Below are 22,063 nucleotides of genomic sequence, written 5' to 3'. Positions count from 1 at the left end.
CATGTCTCTACCAGACAAACAACCTGACAACTACAACTATACTGCCACTGCCCCAGTTTGAAACTTAGTAATTCCCTAACAGTACATGTTCAGTGGTACTGTTTCCTGATCTTTTAAGATTTTGTTTAAATAAGGATTCCAAAAAGATTAATTTTGTTGATGTTTCTTTAGCTAAGTCTTTTTTAATCTACAGGTACACACTTCATTTTCATTTTATTTATTACTTTTATGTGATTTCTCCTTTAGCGATCCCGTAGAGTCTGCTGACTGTATCTTCATGAAAAAATAAAAAGAGCTGAGGATGTGGTTCAGAGCTCACCTAACTTGCTTGGTTTGATACCCAGTAATGCTAAAACAAAAACAAAAAAAGCCTCATAGGTATTCACTGCAGAGTTCCTTCTGTATCTTTGAAATTTTTCAAAATACAAAATTAAGCTGAAGCAGCTACTTGGTAGCTTGACCTATCCACTATAAATTTCCCAGCAATGAATATGATCACCTAACTCATTAGTTCACTAATGGGTATTTATGTCTCATTTATATTGAGTAGGACTATGCCAACCAAGGCCTCCGAGTTAAGAAAATCTGGTGTTTATGACAGTCACACGCTTGAGTTAGTACAAACAGGTGCAAAGCTAGCTATGTGCAAGGTTCCTGGCCCTGATACGTAAGTCTGATTTCATGTGTACAAAAATCACCTTGCTTTACTTAAAATATCTTTCTCTGCATCTTCTAGTAGACTTACAAACAATTCTTAAGTGTTTTAAGAAACATTAGCATCAACCTCTATGGGGAGCTTTGGGAGAAAAACATTTAAAAAGATAATTTTCTGGTCAACCCTTCAGTAACAATCTAGTAGTTTCCTATATGCCATCCATTATTCATAATCACTAACTATTTCTCACCATAATTAAAGCTGGGTTATCTAGCAGTGCCAACTCTACCTTTAAGAAAGGCATTGTAAAGGACAGATAAAGTAAGCAACAATTAAAAAATGAGACCAAATTTCTGTTAAACATACAAAATTCCATTCCTCTGCACATGATCTCAAAGTTAAATTAAGTACAAGGATGGATAAGCTAAATAACGAAATAAGCTAAGTAACGAGGAACGGAGAATACAAAACATCCTACTTTGCTGGACAATGGCAAAACCAACACCATAAGCATCACTGTATAATTACAACACTGTAGCTTCGTCGTCAAAAAATTATTTTTCCTTCTATTAGCTTTTAATTATCACCTCTAACGGCTCAAAAAACGTATTTACTTAAGTTGAAAAGGAGCTTACTTATAAAGAAACTCTTCTTTGCTTGAGTGCGTTCATACTAGACTTGATAAAGAGAACATTTTTGTATTTTAAGGCAACAATGCAGAAATCTGCCTAGTGCTCCGTCACTGGGCAGAGGGGCACTTGCGCCTTTCATGCACGATATCAGTGTCGGAACTGGCTTGAATCACTAGCTTCACATGAATACTTTCTTTCATTCCTACAATTTTGCCTAGTCTTGTGACTAGAAAACAAAGCCTTTTATTACATAATCGTGTCCAATTTTTGTAGCTACTAAAAGTGTGGTCAATTGCTTGAAATCATTCAATAAAAAATAAAAATGCTAATGATAGTTTCAGTTAAAAATCTATAACCTTTACATATTCTACACTACACACTGAATTCTCAGTATTTTCAGATTGTAAAATTATTTTGTTCATTATGGGAAGCAAAATTCTTACCTAGAATCTGCAGAACCACATACTCATTTACCAGCGTTTTGTTTTAATCTTCTGAATCTATGTGTTTGTATTATTCTTTCTACTATCCTAGGACTTGACAAACTGCTCTCAAATTCACTTATATAAGCTTTCTTCAGTTAAATCTTTCTAAATTATACATTTGACACACTAAACTTTTATTTTACTTCTACTATCTTAATAGAGGTACTAAACAGAACTGCAAAACCTGAGAATACTAATTTTTTACATAGTTCATACACATTGAAAGCTTGCTAACTTTTCATATATCTATTCAGAATTAAATTCTGTGCAACAGTGGTTTAGCACAGAGGTCTCCAATTCCCAGGTAGCCTATGGCCCATCAGGAACTGGACGACACAGCAGAAGCAGGACGTGAGTGGCACGTGAGTGAGGATCTGTCTATGTTTACAGCTACTCCTTTCAGCTGCATTCCCACCTGATGCTGCCTGTCAGATCAGAGGCTCAGATCTTCACCAGAGAATGAACGTTGCTATTAATTGTGTGTGTGAGGGATTTAGGTTGAGCTTCTTATGAGAACCTAATGCCTAACGATCTGAAGCTGGGATGGGGAATGTAACCATTATGTATCACAAACATATACTAATTAAAAAAATAACAAAACTCAAATTCTACTTCCATCCCATGGAAAAGCTGTCTTCCAAGAAACTGGTCCCTGCCAAAAAGGTTGGAGACTGCTGGTTTGGTACCATGGGACTTTACATGGGCTGTATCTAATTACAAACATCATTGAGATTGACCAATACAAAAAAAAAAAAAAAAAATTTACATATAATGCTACTGTGGAAATGGCAGTGATTAGAAAACTGAACTCATTTCAGTTAGTATAGATCCAAACTCATACTAAAAACTGAAGTAGTTAGGTGTAAATCTAGCGAAATATGTACAAGACTTATACTGATGAAAGAAAGGAAAGATGATATAAATAAATGTAGAAGGCCTAAACATTCAACATTGCTATTCTCTTCAACTGACACCTAAGTTTAATACAATTTCAATCAAAATCTCAGAAAGATATTTTGTACATAAACAATGTTATTTCAGACTTTTTAAGTAAGGCAAAGAAACTAAAATTGTAAGAACAGTTTAGCAAAAGTGTACAGTAGGAGATACAATCCTGCTGACTTGAAGACCACTGCCATCAAGAATGTGTGATGCTATGAAAAGATGGACACAAAGCTCACTGGAACAGAACAGAGAATCCCAAAACAGACCGCACCAAGAGGACCATGTGCAGAGGCTTCACAAACGCCCCCTCGCTCTCTCATCCAGCGCACTTATCTACACATACACACATGCACTGTGAGTTACACTCCAGTATAAAAGCATTACCCGAAGGAGTTTCTCACTAATAAACAGCCTCGGGTTTACCGTATTTTTCTTTTTCCCATTAATAATATAGTTTTGGGGGTATAAAGTAACAATAGTCTTGCCTTTTAATATACAGCTGCATTCTGAGTAGTTAATTTGACAGTAGTCTAATCCCTGGAGAAGTAGAGAAGACATGTATCATATACATTTGAAGCTTACCTGAAAGTTATTCATTAGGCCATAGTCACAACGGTGGCTTTCACAAGATGAAAAGGTAAAGTTTAATTTGCAGGCTGCAGAAGTACAGTTTGTGAGTTCTGTTACAATGGTGTCGTTAATGTTCCCAGTGGCATCCCTAACAACACAGGAACCTGAAACATAAGAGGCAATGAGAATCATATAGCTAATATCTATATTCATTTTAAAATTACATATTACATAAATATGATTAACAGCATATACTGCATTTACAGCTAAAATAGCTTTGCCTTAAACAGAATTTGGAAGTATTGTGGAAGCTGGAAACATTTTATAAAAACTAATATTCACACATAAATACTTAACCTTATGACTATCACTGTGGAAAGTGGTATATTAGCGGCACTATTTCATAGCCTACGTGGTTAAGATATATTTAAGCAAATATAAAAACTGTTGAAAGAGTTCTAAATAGAAGAAATGTTTTCCTGTACTTGCTACTTTTGTCTATAATTTAGAACTTACATAATAACATTTAAAATTTACATTGAAGCAAGCATTCTTATTATCAGGAATCATATACAGTATGGCAATTTTATAAGAGTAACTACCGTTCCTTATACTGTATATTGATACTTTCAGAAGTAGTTTAGCAGGTATTATTTCATCACATAACATAAAAATTACAGGCATTAAGTAAGAACTAGACAACGAAGAGAAAGCTAAGAGATGGAGAAAATTTTAATGACTGCATAGTTCTTCAGTCTTCAATTTCTTTCTGTACCATTTGAAAATCACATTTTTATCTCTGAAACATTAAGTGTAAGGGAGAGAATAGAGAGATAGGGAGAGAATAGAGCCTTGTAGCTCTCATCTCCCCTAAGGTGGCTGTTTCCATGTGCTTCCTATTTCAATATGCTGTACCTCTGGGTTTTTTGGGGGGCGGGGGTGGGAAGGTTCTCTTGCTTTAAGTTAGTCATATAACCACTGGAGTATGAGCTGTTTTTACTAACACAGCTACTGAACATCAGGGAGATGAGGCTAATCCTAGTGCTTCAAGGGGCAGCACAAACAGAATGAAATAAATTAGAGTTAGCAATTTTAGTGGGTCAAAAAATATAAAATGTTTATTTGTGGTAAACTATTTTAAAAATTGAAATATAATCAGTTATGTCATTTTTTGAAGCTAAGTTTTACCTAGCCAGGATATGTATGATGTATGCTAGAAATGTTTAGGAAAACAAATTTTGCTAATCACATATACGTATACATTTACCTGTTTTCAAAATGAATTTCAGGTATTTATGTATTGTTAATGATAAATACAATTCAAAAGCTTTTCAAAATGCCAATTCAGCCAACTATGATATTGATTATAAATAGCCTCTTAATAGGTCTATTAAAAAACAAAACAAAAACCTTTTACCATGAAAACAATTGTTTTAAGCAAGTGCCATTACCTGCGGTTACAAAATCTCTGAGCTTTGAGTCCCTCATCCACACAGGGACATAGAGAAGAGCTGAGCAAGTATGTCCTGTTAAACTCTAAATGTTACGGCTACATGAATGCAAGAAAAATGGTTTTAAAATCATTTTCATTCAACTTAGCAAGATTTTAGGGAAAGAGTTATTCTGCTTAGTAAGTCCTATTTAAAATCAGTATTTTCACTGTAAAAAAAAGGCAGGCATTGCCTAACAGTCTCAATAATGATTTTATTATATGAAGACAGAACTGATCATGATAAACAAAAAATCTCAGAAATTTATAAAGATCTATGAGTAAAGTTCACTCACTTTCACATATGAAATTTTTTTCAACAGTAAAATTTAAGAGTTTACAAGTATGATTTCACATATTTTTCTAACTTCAGTAATAAACCCTAGAGAAGATAAAAATAAAGGATTTGGTACTTTAGTGTCTATAAGCCACTACCAGTTTTCTTAAAGCTGTTTTTAAAATTATAATTAGCTCTATGTATTTATACTGAAATGTTTCTCAAGATAAAAATTAGAAAATATCCTGAAAATATTTGTACACCATGAAATACCTGAGACACAAAGAAATGGAAGGCTATTTACCTACAGATACCGCAATTCCTATGTAAACCAGTGTTGTAATTAAAATGGCTAAGAGTGTTCCTTTGGGTATGGCTGACTGAGGATCCTGGAAGAGAAGACAACTTTTTAAAGTCTCTTCAAAAATAAATACATACATACATACACACACGTCAGTTAAAAACATGTATACACACACACACACACACACACACACACACACACATTTATTTATTTAATGCAGTACTTCATAATACTTACTGCAAGATCACCTGAGATGTTTGCTCCAGCTAGAATACCAGTTGCAGCAGGGAAGAAGATGGCAAACACTGAAAAGAAAGTCTCTTCATCTCGAAAATCGGGTCCAAAGTTCTCCATGAATATTTCCGCTGCGAAGAACAAAGTATTTTTGGCAAATAATGAATAGCATATTAGACTACAAGAATGTGTGTCAACAGTAACTGGTATGTATGATCCCCAACTTTTCTTCAATTCAATTAACTGATAAATTCTTGTGCATTTTTCGAATTCAAGTATTTGTGTTTCCTTGCATGAGAGAATGATTTATCATCAAAATGATGATCTGATCGGGGTTACATCCCACTTTTTTATACACTACCAAAAAATTTTTAGAAACTGTTTACTGCTATCACTAGGTCCAATGTAAATCAAGGTGTGAATAAATCCTCAGTTGCAGAGGTAAAATAAGAATGATAAATAAAAGAAACATACTAATCCAGAAAGTTTTTCCCCATTATTTCCAACTTAAAGTCCTATCTGTATAGGATTCTGTCCACGTCTTTAATCTATTTTTAGTGGTGACCTATGTCAAGCAATTATAGCTATGGCACTCTAAGTAAAGATCCTTTCTATGTCAACAATAATGAATATTTCAATTGTTCCTACCATATAAATCTAGTCTAAAGACAGGTACTGGCAATAAAATAACACTGCCATTTTAATATCTGAGTATGTATCATGTGCCAGGTTCTGTATTAAAGCTAGTTAATGTGTCACAGTGCTCAGAGATACAATATGATTAGGACAAGCACGGTCCCTGCCTCCATGGAATGGGAAGCTTCTACAAAATAGGTAAAGAAACAGGTCATTACAAACAGCAGTAAATGCACTGGTAGAAACAGGGTGTTGTAACAACCAAAAAAAAATCTGACTTGGTTCAATTACAGAAAGCTAAAGACATATAACCAAGGAGGTAACATTTAGGCAAACACTTTAAAAAACAGGAACCAGCAATGTGATGATCAAGGAAAGAGCATACTAGGAATGAGAAACAACATGCACAGCTCTGAGGTAGGAAAAATGCTTAGCTCGTAAGGAAACAGAAGAAGATAAAGCTCTCATAGTAAGAGGGAGAATGAAATGAGACTGGAGACATCAGAGGGAGATGGACTATGCAAAATTTCACGCAAGTTTAAATTTTATTAATGTATAGTCAATGGCCTGAAGGGGCCAACATCTGAAACAGAGACCAATTAGGAGTTGCTGCAGGGCTTCAATCTACAGGTAGGGGAATATCATACTGATAAAGACAAGGACAGAAGAGGAGGGCAGGAAACAGGAACCCCTGAGATCTAAATTTCTTTGACTTGCAGAAATGAAGAACCTAAGGAGAAGTAAATAGAAAACACATCAGATAAGCAGCTGGATATACTGTATACATACATTTGGGCTTTAAAGGAGATTTAGAATAAAGACATCAGTCTCTGGACAGTGATTTAGAGACATGCAAATACATAATGCCAAATAAAAGAACAAAACTGGAAGGGCAGGACCACACTCTGCACAGGTCTGCAATTAAGGGACAGAAAAAAGATAAGTGGAACCAGGTGGAATAGACATAGTGATCCATAAGTTAGTGGAACACCAAGTGTACCCGACACCAAATAAGACAAGAGAAACGTTCCAAGGACAAGGAAGTTTAAAAAATTAGGAAGTTTAAAAAAGTTTACATTGAATCTAGTACCGTGTAGTTGTGCATTTGATAGAAGGCAGGTAAGGGGGTTAAGAAGAAACTCATTTGGTTCTAACTTTATGAGTAAGCGATGGATAGTCTCAAAGTATTCCTCTGCAGGGTATTTACTGGTTACAAAGAAGAAAGTGCAAATTTCACAATGGCTAAATCTCCAGGTACCACCATAACAAAGTAATAAAAATTAACACCACCAGAAATGGAGAAAACGAACAGCACACATACCTCCTGATGTGATGCATGGAGGACAAATCATTCAGGGGACACCTGACAAAAATGAGTAACCTGAATCTACTGAAAAATATCAGATAAACTCAACTTGGTAGAATTAAAAGACAAATACCCTCTACCCTTGAAAGAAAAATGTCAACAATGTCAGGAAAAAAGATTGAAAATTATATAAAAAATGTTTTAAAAAAGGAAACAAAAACATGATAACTGAATGCAACACACGATTCTGGACAGGAAAATTACAAATTATTGTAAAGAGATCTAGGGAAAATCCATATAGAATTGATTCACAGGAAATTGGTATTGGACCAAAGTTCTATTTCCTGGGTTATTCTTTTCCTTCGTAGATACAAACTGAAGTGTTTATTTTGATTAATAAAACAAATGTTGAAAAAAACTAATAATATGTAAGTGTTCATGACTGGTGAATGTAGGTGAAGCGTATAAAGCTTACTGTATTTTTTTGCAAATTTTTATAGGTTTGACTGGTTTGAAATAAAAAGTAAGTGAGAGTTAAAGATTTGAGAAATTTGCCTATTACCTGGAGCTAAAAAGTAAGATAGTAACTATAGGGGAATTAAAAAACAAGAAACAGTATTTCTAAGAATAACATTTACTACAGCATGGTTATAATTCAGGGGCAAAAATTTTGCTATAGGAAAACAACTAAATTATCAAGACATGAAAGAACTGTTTTTGAGAAAATAAAAGAAAAGGGATCCAAAGAACAGCAGAGGCACCAGTGTTTGCCAAAAGAAAGACATTTCTTACAAGCCAAGGAAGAAAAGAAAGAGGATACAATACATACTGCTAGGGGCTGGGGATTTAGCTCAGCGGCAAAAAGCGCCTGCCTGGCAAGCGCAAGGTCATGAGTTCGGTTCCCGGTACCGGAGAAAAACCAAAAAAAACAAAAAAACAAAAAAACAAAAACAAAACATACTGCTATTAGGAAGTCATGTGAACTTCGCCAAGCTTATCAATATGACCTGTTTTCTGTTAATACTATCTTAGTATGATGAGTAAGAGGGGAGCCAATCTGCATCAACCACCTAGAAAGGTCCCATCCTAAAGTATATTTACATTTACTAGCCTCAGACCGAGATAAGGCCAGGTATGCTACCTGAATGTAACATGTGTGGTTAGTATACTACAGAACTGTGTGACACCTTCATAAGTTATTAGGAATCTGAGAAAAAGAAAACGAAAAACATGGCTTAGCAGCATTTCCAAGTATTTTTAAATCACTTCATCTTCTAAGAAGGGAATGTATAATTATTGGGAATATTTTTAGAAATAATCATCCATGATATTTTTAACATTTTGTTAGAAGTAAACATGTTAAAAATGTATATTAAAAAATTAAAGTGAAGAAAGCACTCATAACTTAGAAGAAATGTCAAAAATATTCAATAGAACTAAAGGTACACTTTTGCTTCTGGGGTTAAAAAGTTTGATTTTAGCCAAATGAAGACAAGCCTTTCTGATGCAACAGCAACTAATCTCACAGAAATAGGTTCACAGCTGCTCATTAAGTGGGAAGATGACAGGACATATACTGATAGGATACTTTAGGAAATAGTAAGCACATTTTACTAGTGAAAATTAGAAGCAAATGAGATGAAAACTAGAAAAATTTTCACATAATTAACATAAAATGTAGAAAACTTAAGTTGCAGTTATACCAAGAAACTGCAACTTCTGGCTGCTTTTATAGTCTTAAATACTTTTAAGATGTTGCATGAATTCCCCACAAGGAATGTACACTTTATGTACATCAAATATGTACCCCCTAAAAAATAAAGAAAGAGTATCAAGAGATAGATGGAGACAGGAGGTAGTGAAGGACAGAAATGGGGATTAAAGAAAGGAATTAAGTCATAGTATGTACATGTAGCAACTCCCCACAAGGAATGTAAATATTATGTTCTAAGAACATGTTCTAATAAAAAAGTAAGTAAAACATTGTATTTAAACATATTCATATGTCAACTAGTGCTATTTTGGTCAATGATAGACTGCACATGTGACAGTGGCTCCTGAAGACTTATCACTGAGTTAGGATGAAGCGGCTTTGGCTCATCTAAATATACTCTATGTATGTGCACAACAACGACATCACCTAACCCCTAACAGGCACATCTCTCACAGTGTGCTCAGAACACTACAGGACACATCACTAAAAAAGTGAAAAATCTTAGAACTAAAGTTACAAATTGCCAAAAGTCATAGACATCAAAAGGAATTTTACTATATTCTATCATCTTTTGCTCCTAATACTGAAAACCAAAGATAAAAGTAAGAGTCCCTTTATTCTTATTGTACAGTCTAATGAATGGAACAAAAACAGAACTGTGAATTAATGTGAATCACCAAACCAAACTCAATTAAAAACACCTAAAAATGTACTAAATTTACTCAACAGTAGATTGCTATCATGTGGACCCTTTAAGAAGTATTTGACCTTTGTTTTACTTACATTTATAACCAAAGAAACCTTTGGGCTTCTTGCTCTCCAATGGAATAAATGTTCCTATGATGAAATCAGCAATGGCAAGAAGTAGAATCACCAGAAGAACAATCTGAGCCTGTAATTTTAAACATTAAAATTAAAAATCAAATGTCTTGTGTCTGTACCATTTTTCAGTTCCAGTAAAATATATTTCCATGAAGGAAAAGATTTCTAACTCATTTCATCTGCTTCCTCCCATGCCTCAGGGTGCCAAGGACAAAGTAGGTGCTCAATAAAATGGTTAAGTAGACAAACAGGTCTTTAAAGATTTAAATATTCAATACACTGCGAAAAGTGGACAATAAAAATAGGATAAGGTCATGGATTCCTGAAATGAGATGTACATACCTTCCCATAAACCTTAAACCATTAAAATTCATTAACAATATAGGCTTTTCATCCTATATAATTATTTTCACCTCTATCTTATAATCATCTTGACACAGAGAACATATTTAACACAAGTCTTCTACCAGGTCTAAACAAACTGGTGAATGTCTGACTGCTATAATAAAACAAACAGTGGAGAAAGAAACCAAAATAGAGGAAAGGAATTCAAGCAATGGGATGGAAGGAAAAAAAATCAACCTATGAGAACAACTACTTTTTCAGCAATTTTAATCTCTCAGTAAAACTGATTACTCTTCAACAACTATACCATCTGAAGGAACAAGAACTACTTACATGCTGATCATGTCTTAGGTAAAATGAAATTCTTTTCAATAAAGATAATTTATTAAATGTGTAAGTAAATGAGGTGCTGTGTACAGCTCAGTGCTACAGCATGTGCCTGTGTGCATGAGGCCTTGGGTTTAACCCACAGAACCCACCCCCACCCCCAAAACATAATATAGGTAAATGATAATTTTATACTACTGTGCCTTTACAATAAATAAAAAGCCTGGAAAAATATTGTTCTTGCATGCTTCCCTAAGTTTTGGTTTTGGTAACTATTATCATATCACATACAGCTAAAGTATATGTGACTTTAAGATCTACAAAACAAACATAAAGCAACCCGAATTCCTCAGCAGCATCTGGAGGATAACGATCACTCAAGAAACTATACAGCTGTACTGTAATCTACTCTACCCTCAAAGACATGGATGCATTTCTGGGTGCCCCGCCTACAAGGGTAGCATTACTTCAGTAATGTTTTGCAGACACAACGGCATTTCCTTTGGAAGCCGTGACTTCTGAGATTTCAATAGCAAAAGACAAGAGTAGCTTCTTTAACACCGTGTGAGTACTTTTAGCTATTGCCCCAAGTTTACTTTTAAACTGAACTTTGAAATAAATTACAAAACCAAATGTTAAACTTTGGCTAATATTTTGAACTGAGTATTTTTAAATAAACAAAGCGGAAGGGTAGCGGGGGAAAGTAAGAAGTTCAAAAGTTAGGGGAACTGAGGAACCAGAAACAGCTCAGTGCTAGTTGCTGCCAAGCATGTGTGAGGCCTTGGGCTCAATTCCCCCCACATGCAAATCAGTCAATAAACTAACCAACCAATCAATCAATGTAAAAAAATAAAAAACCTTAGGAATGCTGTGAAAATGGGCACTTAGGTACCACTAGAATCTGAAAATAATGTCACATGTTAGAGTGGACCTTGGACATCTTCTAGAAAGTTCGTATGGTGAACATGTACTGCCGTCATGACTTACTTTTGCTTCCCACTCCATGCCAGCCACGGAGATACCTAAAAGAATGACCACTGTTATGGCTCCGATAATTCGGATATCATTGATTTCATCTATCATAAGAATGGAATGTTCCTAGAAAAAGAGAATAAAAAATATGAGCAAAAGCACACTGCATGTAGATGTTGAATAAATGCTTACTAAACGAAACAATGGAAGATATAAGCGAAAAATGAATTACTACTGAGATGTCATTCAAGTATCTACGTGACATATCTGACATCAGGTATATGACTTAATTATTAATATAATACTGGTATATCTAGTATAAACTTAATAAATCAAAAAGACAAGCAAAGGAATTGTTAAACAGAACAATATTGCTAGTTCAATTTTTCCTTGAGTGTCACTTCCTAAGTGACATTTTGTATTTAAAGTGATTGAGTGTACTTATGCTTCTGTTTTATGCTACATGAGGAAAAAGAGATGAACACACCTTCATGTTATTGTTAAAAAACACACTGTTCTCATTTATAGAAGCAAAATTATTTTTAGTTAATATCTGTAACTTTTTAAAAAAGTTCCCATGTGGGTTAAGATTAAAGATTATGATATCTCAGTCAACTAAGTAATCAAATATGGATGAATTACCACTTTTCAAATAAGGTCAATAAAAGGCAGAAAAAACTGTAACACAATTTATTTTTTGATAACCCAGATAACTATATCATATTGCAACTGAAAAAAGTATATTATAATGATCCTATTTTTCTTTTTAACACTGGGTCTTGCTATAATCCAGGCCTTGAAATCCCAGTGATCCTCCTTGCCTCCGCCCTGAGTGCTCGGATTACAGGCATGCACCACCACAGCTGGCTATAAAAATCCTAATGAAGTTCATTTTCAGATTTTTTTTTTATTCTCTAGGCTAGACACTTGATTTCATAAAACAAGTGTATATACTTTTTACCCTGTAATAAATTTTCACTGGATACGTTTTGAAATTTACGTAATTTAATCTGACATTGCCTACAGCATGTGGATAATCATACCTGAGAATTACTAACAGGAAAAAATACAGTATCTACTGGTTGGTTTGTAGATTGATGGATCATGATTGCAATAGAGCATCACAAGTAGAGCTCAATATTTTACATATTAAATTTAGTTTTCAGTGTGAGGTTCAAATTTGGTTAAATATCTCTAAATTTAAATTTCCATGCAACATTCCTAAATCATAAATACTCTGTAAGAATCTGATAGTTACAACCTGACATGAACAGCTCTAGGTATCACCTGAGATTCTTCTCATTTAATATGAAGGAATCCTATGTCACTCTTAGTTAACTCCACATATCCCAATGATTTCTCAAACAAGTTCTCTTCTGTGTAGAGCAATACATACTTTCAACTGCATTCTGGCAGATCTATTTTAATATTCCTCTGGTTCCTTAAACCAGCATATCCAAAATTAAATTGTATACTTATTAAAGGCAGCCAAGTTAGGCTAAAATGTTACAGGTGGTCAGACATGGTTGGCCTTCCAGAGGTCAATGCAAAAGACAATTGTGGCTGGAGGCGTATTCACTGAAGGTCAGACTTCAAGAAAAAAGGAACTACTCACACATATACTCCCCTAGGGATGAACAGCAGTGACAGATATTCACCCTGGGATGGAGGAACAAACCTCCTTAACCCCCTTTTCCAGGAAAGTCCTTGTCTATCCCATGTGTGCTTGCTAGGAGACTTGCTTCCCAATTTGATCCCCATTTAATCAATATTACTCAAAGGACTCTACTTGTTGTAACCTTATTGGTTCACTGTAATCTTGTCCCACCTCACACCCATCCTGTGATTTTCCACTGGATCAGTATTACCTAAGTGACTATACTTGTAATTTGCTCTATGAAATTTCCTTGAGAAGCTGGGCCGCTGGACACCTACTCTGAACCCGTTCTGACTATCTTAGATGGAAGCTTTTCTTTCTCCAAAAAAATACTTCCTACTCTTAACTTCTTTTGTTCCTACAATTCATTCTTCCATTTTAGAGAACACAAACTCAATGCACTGAACATCTAACAGGTTGGGAATCATATTTCCCTTATATTATTTGCAGATCCTGTATCATCACTCAATCACTACCACCTCTGCTCCTGAGATAACCATAACCTTTTCACTGGTCCCGATCCCTAGCTGTAACACTTCAGTTCATTTCCTGTTCCATGGTCAAATATTTCTCTAGGCCCCAAATGTGATTTTTTCATGGCCCCCAATTCCAATCAAATTAAAAGCCCAAACTTTACTGCAAATAAGACCTTCCCCGACTGGACCCTTTCTTTCTCTTTCTGGACTTAAATGTCTTGCCACTTCATGTCTCAAACACACAGAAATACTGTGCTTTTCTCAATGCACCATATTTACTCTTTCCAGACCTTTGCTTTCGTTTCTTCCTAGTCCCCCTTATTTCCTGACATTTTGCTATTTGCCCATTATACTGACTGTCTTTCCTTGGAAAACCTTTCCACTTTCCTGAAGAGTAACTAGCCTCCCCTTCCCCACTTTGTGTTACCAGGCAGGCCTCCTACACCACGGGCATTCTTTGATCATTTTCTTTTTTGTCTATTTCTCGCGCTAAACTTCTCAAACGATGAATTTCCAGGTCATCACATCACTGGTCTAACCCCTAACACTGTAAGTGGCACACAAACTATCAAGGAAGTTATGGTAAATGAAAGACAAAACTAAAAGCAAAGGTGAATTACCTTAAGCAACTCCACCACAGTTTCTGCAAATCCAACCACATACATAGCGACTGCGACAGCATTGGCAAAAGCGAAGATTAGGCCAATTGCACCACCAAACTCTGGCCCTAGACTTCTAGATATTAAATAATATGCTCCTCCTAGAGAGAAGGAAAAAAAAGGATAAAGATGTGAAAGTTAAGATTTAAAATGCCGAACAATCCTATTCCCTCCAAAGAAAATTGCAAAGAACATCCCTTCAGCGAGCATAGCACTTCAGTCAACAGATAAGTAGTTGAGTATGTTTTCAGGAAGAAACACCAAAGGGGATTTTCAATATACTTCTCATTCACTAACAGTTGCTAAAATTCAGAGAATTCTCCTATCAAATTTAAAACTATCCTATTTAAGTCCCCATTTGCTCATTTAAAGCTTAAATTAAAATAGCTACTTCTTCATATTCATACATACCAACATCACCTTCCAATATATTTTAACTTTTAAAATCACAGTTGAGATGATTTTAGCTATTTAAAATATTGTAATAATTTGTTGGTAATGTAAATATCAAGGCAAAATGAAATGAACAAAAAAGGTCTCATGACAAAGAAAAACATGTAAAGGTTCCCCAAATAGATGGAATTTGTACTGCAGTAAATCCTGCCTAAATGACAAAGTAAACTAAGACATCACAACAGCTATCATAAAGCAAGTAACTATTAGAATTAGGATTAGGCCAAGACACTTGTTTCCCAAAATCTCTAAGGGCTCATTTCAATTCCTAACTTAACCTGGTCTCTAGGTCATAAAACTTAGTTTTAATAATATTAAAGCTACATAAAGTTATATTCCTATCTCTATATACTAATGCAATGCTTAATTCTTAAAGGCATAGAGTAAAATGCCATTAAACAGCTAAATATTTGTTTTGCCTGATACAAAGAATATATATGCAATGAAAAATTCTTCAGTTTCATAAAGTACTAACATTTAAACTTCACTTTGGAAATACCAGTAATAGGTTTTGTGGTTGTTACCAATTTCTCAAAATCCTTTAAACCTCTCCACCAAGAATTTCCTTTCTCATTTTACTAAATATTTTCATCACAGGAATTCTAAAGAAAAAAATGTATTCTGCTGAGTCTAGTGGCTCATACCAGTAATTCAGATACAGGAAAAGGCTGAGGTAGAAGGACGAAAAGTTTAAGTCCAACTTGGGCAATTTAACAAGAACACATCTCAAAACAAAAAAATCAAGGACTGAAGTATAGCTCAGTGGTGCTTGCCTAGTACCTATGAATCCCTGGATTCAACCCCAAGTACTGCCAAGGGAAAGGCGGGGTGGAATTTAACCATTAACATTAGTCTCATGGTTTTTTGAGACTAAAGTAATTTAAATTTTTCCCAGAGATTTACGAACACTAAAGATTTTGATGAATTTATATAATAACTAAAAAAGATCTTAGAATAAATTCTGACATTAAATCACCTTGTAATTAGTCATAAGAAATCCCTGAAATATTATAACTGTCACAGCCTATATGGAACACATGTTTTTTAAACTTTTTCATTTACTCTCAATACCAATAATGCATTAAGACAAGTACTATTTATCCTAATTTTACAGATAAAAAAATAAGTCACAAAGAATGGTTAACTGCAATCAATCACTCCTGTTTTCACTGAAAATAGAAACTTTATCCAGATGTGGTGGCACATGGCTGTAATCCTAGCACTCGGAAGGCTGAGGCAGGAGGATCACTGGGAGTGCAAGGCCAGCCTGGGCTACAAAGTGAGTTTAAGGCCATAGTTGGTAGAAATCCTGTCTCAAAACAAATGAACAAAAAAGACAAAACCTCCCAAAAAGAAAACAGAAATTTTATAATACAAAATATCACTAGTAAGATGTATAAAAGCAAAGAATTATATACTAATTATACATTTAAAAGCAAAGAACTCATTGGTTATATTTTCTTTACAGTTTTGATTTTATGATATGGTAATTTTGACATTTCAAAATTATCTTAAACTCTCAGAAATGAGGATACCTAGAACATAATACCTAAACTTCAGTTGTTTCTTTAAAAAATTTTGATTTCTGTATTTAAGGAATGAATGAAGCATGGACAATATACAAACATCTGCTCATCTTCCTCTTTTACTCCTGATTAAATGCGAAAGTTCTCTGCTTTATACCTCCCCCACTTCCAGTCTTGCTTCCTAAAGGCAGGCTATTTTAAGAATGGCTTTCTTTTTGTTTTTATGTGAGCCTCAAGACCAAACCCAGCCTTTGCACTGAGCTACATTCCCAACTTTTATTTTTTAATTTTGAAATGGATCTCACTACATTGCTAAGCTGCCCCCAGCTGTGCTTAAATCTCGGAGCCTCCTGCCTTACTGTCTCAGAGTGCTGGGATTAGAGCTGTGCCATCACGCCCAGCTGAGGCTGGTACTTTTACTAGCAGCATAGAAGCAAGTAAATAAATAAATGCATGAGTGAGTACAGTGCACCTTGGTTCACAAACTTGATTTGTTTTACAATTTTGGGGAAGCCGGACGTGTTCCTGTGTCACCTGAGATGGAGTTTGTAAACACAAGTAAAATTCTGTTGAACACTTTTGAGAACTGAATTGTTTCCAAAGAGAAGCATTTGTGAATCAAAACTACTGTACATATAATTGTTTTCTTTTGTTAAAAATTGCAAACCTCAAAAAAGTTTGACTTCATCTTCACTTTATACAGAGAAAATTAAGACAAGAAGGGGCTGAGTACTGGGCTATGGTAAATCAGGAAATATAGGCTAAAATCTTGAAAATCAGCCTATTAGGGAAAATGTTAAAGAGTAAAGAATAACACTCAATTAAAAGGCATCAACACAAAACAAAAACTTTTTCTTTTTAAAAATCTATTACTCAAGCAAATACAGAGATCAGCTCATACAGTCTCATAATCTAGCTATAACTACTCCTAATTTTTCAAAGTACAGACTATGAATGAGTCAGATGCCAGAAATGACATGTAGTGACAATAATATATTATTGGATTCTTTACATTAGGTATATACCTCTTACTAAATTCCAAATAACCAAAATTCTGTATTAATGAAGAGCTTAAAATTTAAAAAAATAAGTCACAAAGTCTCAGTAAATTTCAAAGAACTAAAATGATACAGTAAATATTACTGATCACACAGAATTATGTTAGACATATCTGTATCTGTAAACAATGTAACATATGTTAAAAAATAACTTTCAAAATAAATTAGAAAATATTTTCATTATTGACTAAATTGATAATAAAAATAAAATATCAGAATTAGTGGGATATACTTAAAGCAAGCATTACAATGACCTTCAAAGGTTTAAATCCTTATTTTTTTGTTTAGGTTTAAATGTTTATATTTTTAAAAAAAGGACTAGGGGTATAGCTCAGTGGAAGAGTATTTGCTTAGGATGTGTGAACCCCTGAGTTCAACCTTTATAATTATTATGGGCAGCTAAGCTATAGGGAAATTAATACACAGAGAGGGACTGAACTCTTAAGGAAGTCAGTGAAAAATAGACATCAGAATTGTGGCTGCAGGTCCATCTGAAGGATAGGCCTCATGGTAAAGTCACAAAGGCCACATACATGTAATTTAGTAGCACTCAGTCCATTAAGCCCAGATATACAGACACTCAGGTGGGTGATCACAACACCTAGACCCAACCTTTCTCCAAATGTTCCTGTTTTAAAAGTCATACGTAAGTCCAAGCGTAATGATGACCACCATATACCCTTGCTATGTACCCTGCTAAGCAGCTACACCTGTGATCCTATGGGTTGTTTATAGTTTGGCCCACATTGTACCCACATTGTAAATTTGCTGTATAAATTACTCCCTGACAAAGGTCCTCAGTGACAACACACTCAGGGGGTCCTTTTGTCTCTCAGGAGCTATTCCTATTCCCCAATAAAACTTTTCTACTCTTTTTTTTTTTTTTGGTTTTTCTCCAGTACTGGGAACCGAACTCACGACCTTGCGCTTGCCAGGCAGGCGCTTTTGCCACTGAGCTAAATCCCCGGCCCCAAACTTTTCTACTCTTAACCTCCTTTGTCCTTTGGAATTCATTCTTCAAATTCAGGGGACACGAACTCAGCGCACATTTTTAATTAATAATTCCTTAATGTTATCAAATATTTTGTCACTGTTTAAATTTGCTTGTGTCATATATATTAAGTAAATTTTGTATTATAAGTGTACACCTGTAAGTGTACAGTTTACTGAATTTTTACAAAGTGAACATACATAGCTGGCATCTGTAAGAAATAGAATCTGCGGGGCTGGGGATTTAGCTCAGCAGCAAAAGCGCCTGCCTGGCAAGCGCAAGGTCGTGAGTTTGGTTCCCAGTACTGGAGAAAAACCAAAAGAAAAAAAAAAAAACAAAAAAAACAAAGAAATAGAATCTGCCTATTTTTTAAAAATAATTTTTACAAAATCAGGATCCAAGTATGGCTATGCTTTACAATTAGTTGATAGCCTCTTTCATTATAATTGTTGAAATAACTTTTAAATTAATGTTAAAATTAAGAATAGAAAAAAACCTACAGGCATAGGTAACTTCACTGATGAGGAAAAAAATCAATGTTACATACAGAAGGAACACTGGCCAACTCCCTTCAGAAGATGAGCATAATCCTGACACAGAAAGAAGACAAAATTCAAGAACAAAAAGTTTCAAACTGAAAATCCTAGGATCTGAAGACTCAACATCCTATAACTGTGCACAAGCAAAATCCAGCAGCACAAAGTCATCTTTGATCAAGTGGGGTTGAGCCCACAAATGCTAGGTAGTTTTAGATTTTTAAAAAACATAACTTTGTGATTACAGAATAAGAGAAAACTCATATAACTCAACAGAAATTAAAAAATAAAAAGTGGACAAAATCCAAATATTCTCAGGAAATTAAAACCGAACTTTGGAGGATGAGACACAAGGACCACAAGTTTTAGCCCAGCCTGGGCAATTTAACGTCTGTCTCCAAAAAATAAAAAAGGGTACTGAGAATGTAGCTTAGCATAAAGGCTCTGGGTTCAGTTCCCAGTACCACAACAAACAAAACCTTCTCAATCTGGGGGCATGGTGGTATACACCTGTAATCTCAGTATTTGGGAGGTTCAGGCAAGAGGAATGCCCCCCACAAACCCAACAGCAACAATAACAACAAAAACCCCCAAAACAAAACGAACACAAACAAACCTTTCTCAAAGTGACAAACCTTTCTCAAACTGACAAAAGATGCCTTCAAAATCTTTGTAGCCAACAGTATAGTGATATACTGTACACACTCACTTCCTGTAAGACTGGGAATATAGCAAGGATGATTACTGTCACCACTTCTAGTCACTTCTATATTGTAGGTCTTAACTAGTTTAACAGACAAAAAGCTTTAAAAAGGAAATGGGGGAGTTTAAAGTCAAAGCTATTCACAAATGACTGTAATACAAGGTCATAGAACACAAAGCTATAATACAAATCTACTATACTTCTCTATACAAGCAAGGAAAAAAAAGGAAGACAAAACTTACGAATTCTACTTAGAACAGGAAGTACTTATGCTTAAATGTCACAAAGTATATACAATAACCTCTTAACTAAAACTACATTCGTATGTCTGGTGGACTGAGCAACTTTGTTGAAGATAACAGTATGCAATGTAGTAACCACTGTTAATTCCTATCATTCTGTTTTGAGGTCATGTATCGTTTTTGTGTTGTTTTGATTTTGTCTTCATTGTTCTGTTAGTATTTTTAACCTTTAAAATAAAAAAAAACTACAAAATGCAGTTAAAGTTACAAAAGAAGATCTAATTAAATGGAGAGGTATATCATCAAAGATAAGAGAGATCACTCTTCCAAAATTTTTTAGATTGATAGCCCAGAGCCCCACCAAGGTTTCTTTCAGTTATATCTTTCTTTAACTTTTGAAAGAAAGATGTATAGCTAATTTAAAAAATTATGTGGAAATGCAGAGGACACAGAAAAATCAAAGCCAGGTGTGGTGGCGCATGCCTGCAATCCCAGCACTGGGGAGGCTGAGGCAGGAGGATAGTTGTGAGTTTGAGACCAACCTGGCCTACAAAGTGAGCTCAAGGCCAGTCTGAACATCAGAGCAAGGCCCTGTCTCAAAAACAAACAAACAAACAAAAAACCAACAAAACACCAAAGCAATTATGAAAAAAGAAGAAGAAATCTGGAAGACCAAGGCCTTATTATACAGCCAAGCAATGATGACCAACTAGTACTTGCTGGTACTGAGTAAAAATGTAGAACAATGAACAAAACAAGTCCACGCAATATCTGACAACTGACTTTTCAACAACAGCATAAAGAATATTTTAATGGAGACCAGACAGTTGTTTCAATGAATGGTGCTGAAACAAATGGTTATGGGAAGAGGCACACAGTATATACAAAAAGTAATGGGAGTATTCATAGACAAAAACATAAGAACTAAAGGAAACATAAGAGAGTACTTCTCAACTTTAGGAGAGCCAAAAACTTCAACATAAAAGCAAATATGAGATACTGCGATTCATCAACATAAAATTCTGTTCTCTGAAAGACATGATTAAGGGGAAAATACAGCAAGCAAATGTTAAACACGAGATTTTCATCTAGAACATATAAAAGACTACTATAAATCGGTAACAGACGAACCAGTTTAAAGATCGGCAAAAGATATAAATACATCATGAAAGACAAGTGGCCAATAACACATAACAGCATGTCCATTACCACTGATCATCAGGGAAAAGCAGTAAGGATGCATTAAATATCCACAAGAATAGTTACACTTAAACAGACATAATATGTGACCACCACATACTGCAAACTTGTACTAATAAACATAGAAAGAAAAAAGATGTAACACTGGCAAAAATGTAGAAAAACTGAGTTTCATATACTGCTGATGGGAATATAAAATGGCGCAACCAGTTTGGAAAAGTTGCCAATTTCTTATGCTTTACCTATCATTTAAATCAACAAGCTCTTTCCTGTATCTTCTCCCAAAATAAATCAAAGACTTATTCATTTCTCCCAAAATAAATAAAAACAGGCAACTATAGACCTCTACATCTTTGTGTCTGCTTATTCACAATGGCCCCTTACTAAAACAAAATCAAATATCCATCAACAAACTATTGCTATTACAAGTTGTATAATCATAAAGTAATAAAAATGAACAAACTATAAACATGGGTAAAAGAGTAAATCTCAAAACATCACAGTGTAAAAGGTGAGGGGCAGGGTACCTTTTATTATGAAATTCAAGCCTGTGACAGAGATAAGGACTTTGCAAAGGAATGGAAACACTGTGTACTTTGAAGCAGATATGCTTATTAAAACTCATAGAATTGTAAACTTAAAATCTGTGCCCTTCATTGTATGTGACTTTTAATTCAATAATGTTGATTTAACAAGCTATAAATCTTGTCAACAACTAGACTTTTTAAAACTATTACCTAGTGCTTGCTTTGGCAGCACATATACTAAAAACTATCTAGTCAAGATGAGCTAAAAGGAATTTCTAGCAATCCGTAGAGCTGGACTCAGGTTAAATGTAGTATTTTAAGA

General features: G+C 34.6%; 1 protein-coding gene across 1 annotated transcript in view; it reads right to left on the bottom strand.

Annotated features, from left to right (window-relative positions):
- Nucleotides 1-22,063, bottom strand: part of Slc12a2 (solute carrier family 12 (sodium/potassium/chloride transporter), member 2) — a gene marked incomplete at its 5' end in the record, with an annotated part of 80,945 nt that overhangs the window by 32,805 nt on the left and 26,077 nt on the right. The window contains 6 exon segments of the mRNA XM_005381114.2: nt 3,300-3,451; nt 5,358-5,442; nt 5,595-5,722; nt 10,031-10,139; nt 11,729-11,839; nt 14,467-14,606. Of these exon segments, the coding sequence (XP_005381171.2) occupies nt 3,300-3,451; nt 5,358-5,442; nt 5,595-5,722; nt 10,031-10,139; nt 11,729-11,839; nt 14,467-14,606 (725 nt within the window).

This window comes from Chinchilla lanigera, unplaced genomic scaffold (genome assembly GCF_000276665.1).
Source record: "Chinchilla lanigera isolate Chin_1 unplaced genomic scaffold, ChiLan1.0 scaffold00014, whole genome shotgun sequence".
Taxonomy (NCBI): Eukaryota; Metazoa; Chordata; class Mammalia; order Rodentia; family Chinchillidae; genus Chinchilla; species Chinchilla lanigera.
This window is presented reverse-complemented; position numbering and strand designations above follow the sequence as displayed.